This window comes from Aplysia californica, unplaced genomic scaffold (assembly GCF_000002075.1).
Source record: "Aplysia californica isolate F4 #8 unplaced genomic scaffold, AplCal3.0 scaffold00010, whole genome shotgun sequence".
NCBI lineage: Eukaryota > Metazoa > Mollusca > Gastropoda > Aplysiida > Aplysiidae > Aplysia > Aplysia californica.
Genome location: NW_004797280.1, coordinates 413,955 through 416,248, shown reverse-complemented (window position 1 = coordinate 416,248; position 2,294 = coordinate 413,955). Strand labels below are relative to the sequence as shown.

At 46.5% G+C, this 2,294-nt stretch overlaps 1 protein-coding gene across 1 annotated transcript in view; it reads left to right on the top strand.

Annotated features, from left to right (window-relative positions):
- Positions 1-1,196, top strand: part of LOC101864190 (metabotropic glutamate receptor 3) — a 4,666-nt gene extending 3,470 nt beyond the window's left edge. The window contains exon 3 of the mRNA XM_035970188.1: positions 81-1,196. Within this exon, the coding sequence (XP_035826081.1) occupies positions 81-1,196 (1,116 nt within the window). The remainder of the gene's footprint in view (positions 1-80) is intronic.
- The last annotated feature ends 1,098 nt before the right edge of the window (positions 1,197-2,294 follow it).

Here is a 2,294-nt window from a genome sequence, read left to right as displayed (position 1 = left end):
GAGAGAGAGAGAGAGAGAGAGTGCTGGGGAAAGATACTGACATTTAAAAGCGAATAATTTGACCTACATTTTATTTTCAGGTTGGACAGTATTTCAAATCTTCCCTGGACATGAATGTAACGAGCGTCCGCCTCTACTCGTCATCCGGCGATGAGATATCACAGATGCCCCTCGTGCAGTGTCCATACCCCTGCAAATGTCAGGGCGACAACGCGAGTGCAGGGGCGGCGCTGGGCCTCCTGCCAGAGGATACGCACTGGGCCACACGGGGAGAGTTCAAAGAGGAGCTGTGGGCCATAATCGTGGTGTGCATCGCTGGAGTAGGAGCTGTGACGTCAATAATTCTTGGCATTTACGTTGTGTACAAAATATGCAAAGGAGCGCTGGCGCGGAGATATGTCGGCTTAGGCTTGTTGCTGCTTCTCTCGTTCCTCATGCTCTATACAGCTGTAGTGCCTTTTGTATTCACGCCCAACGAGGGCGTCTGTGGTGTAAGGTTCCTCTTCACCGGCCTCTGTCACGCTTTGTGTTATTCTGTCGTTCTGGTCAAGCTGATGACCCTTCAGAGCTACAAAATGATCGGTTTGGGAGGGGAAGTGTCTGGCCTTAATCAGATGCTCACTGTCTTCTTCATGGTTGCTGTCCAAGTGGCTATCGGCGTCCAGTGGTGGACATACAACACCCCGACCTATCGCACAGAGCTAGATATCGTTGCTGGGACTCTAAAGTACGCGTGCAATTTTGACCGTGAAGACTTTGCGATGTACTTCAGCTACGACATGTTTCTGCTTCTGATCTGCTCCCTGTATTCCATTGCAGTTCGGAACGAAAAGAAAAATCTAGGCGAAGCCAAACTTCTTCTAGCCTTCTGCTGGTTGTCTATGTTTATTTGGGCTGCCTGGCTCCTTTGCCTCTTTTTCCTTGACAGAAAGTACGCTGATGCTATCATCTGCGCAGGCCTTTTGGCTGAAGCCACGTCTGGAATCCTAATTGTATTCATCCCAAAGGTCCGACAGGTGGCGCGGCTTCGCTATGATTTGTCACAGAAGGGCCCTTTTCGCAACGGTTATAGTGTAGACACTGATTTTTTGTACGAGCGCCCCTATTCCCTGCCTGGTACGCTTACCAGTACCTACTCCGCCAAAGTCAATTATCCAAAGACGTTCTCCAATTTTGACTCAGAAATGAATTATTGAGACCTTCTATGACTCTTAAGCCCCAGCTGCCCTCTACTGGCGCATGTGGTGTAGCGGTTAGGCTCTTTCCTGTCGCATGCAGGAGACCCGAGTTCGATCGCCGAGTCGGGAGAAATTTTTTATTGAGCATCTCGGCCTTTCTGCTGACATGTTGTACCCCTCTCAGCCCGGGTTGGCCCCGACAGGCAGGGCAGGAAGCCCTCTCCTAAGTGATCTAAATTATGTCGATGGGGGGTGGGGGTGGGGGGGCTAAAAAAACTCCTACGTAAAAAACAAAAGAGAAACAAGCTGCCCCCTCCCCGGTTTTGTTTCAGCACTACCAGACAATGTACAACATTGTTCTCTGCCAACCACCATGAAGATGGGGAAAAACAGGCACTGAACTCTTAAATCTCCGCCATACACGCCTGGCCTTGCTGCTTTTTTGCCTTTTCTTTTTTCCATGACCGTAAATAATCTCACAGGACGCCATTTTATCCCCATGGCAGTCCTCAGCTCATTTATCCATCAGCACCTAAGAGGTATATCCGAACATGACTACATATTATGTCTTTTCATAGCTGTATACAGCGGTTACAAAAATGTTATCTGCAGAGAGAGAGAGAGAGAGAGAGAGAGAGAGAGAGAGAGAGAGAGAGAGAGAGAGAGAGAGAGAGAGAGAGAGATGTAAACCGGGAGAGAGAAAAAGAGAGGGCGAAGAAAATGGACGATTCACTGAAAAAGGTACACAGAGACAGATAAGATAATGACTCAGATAATGACTCAACACTCAGACACAGATTCGAGCGGGAAAAAACGGTTGACATTTCAAGATAAGTACACAGTACAGATATAGATGCAACGGAGAAACAAAGCAAGAGAAGAATAGAACAATATCTTTTTTTAAAAAGATACCCAAAGTGATGAAAATAGACGTAGTATAAAATGGAACCTGGGGGATTTAGAAATGCACACATATTTGACACTTAACCAATGGGACATGTTCGTCAGATAGGTAGATATATATACAGATAGATAGACAGATAGATAGATAGTTAGAAAGATAGATAGATCGATTGATCGATCTATCGATAGATAGATAGATAGATAGATAGATAG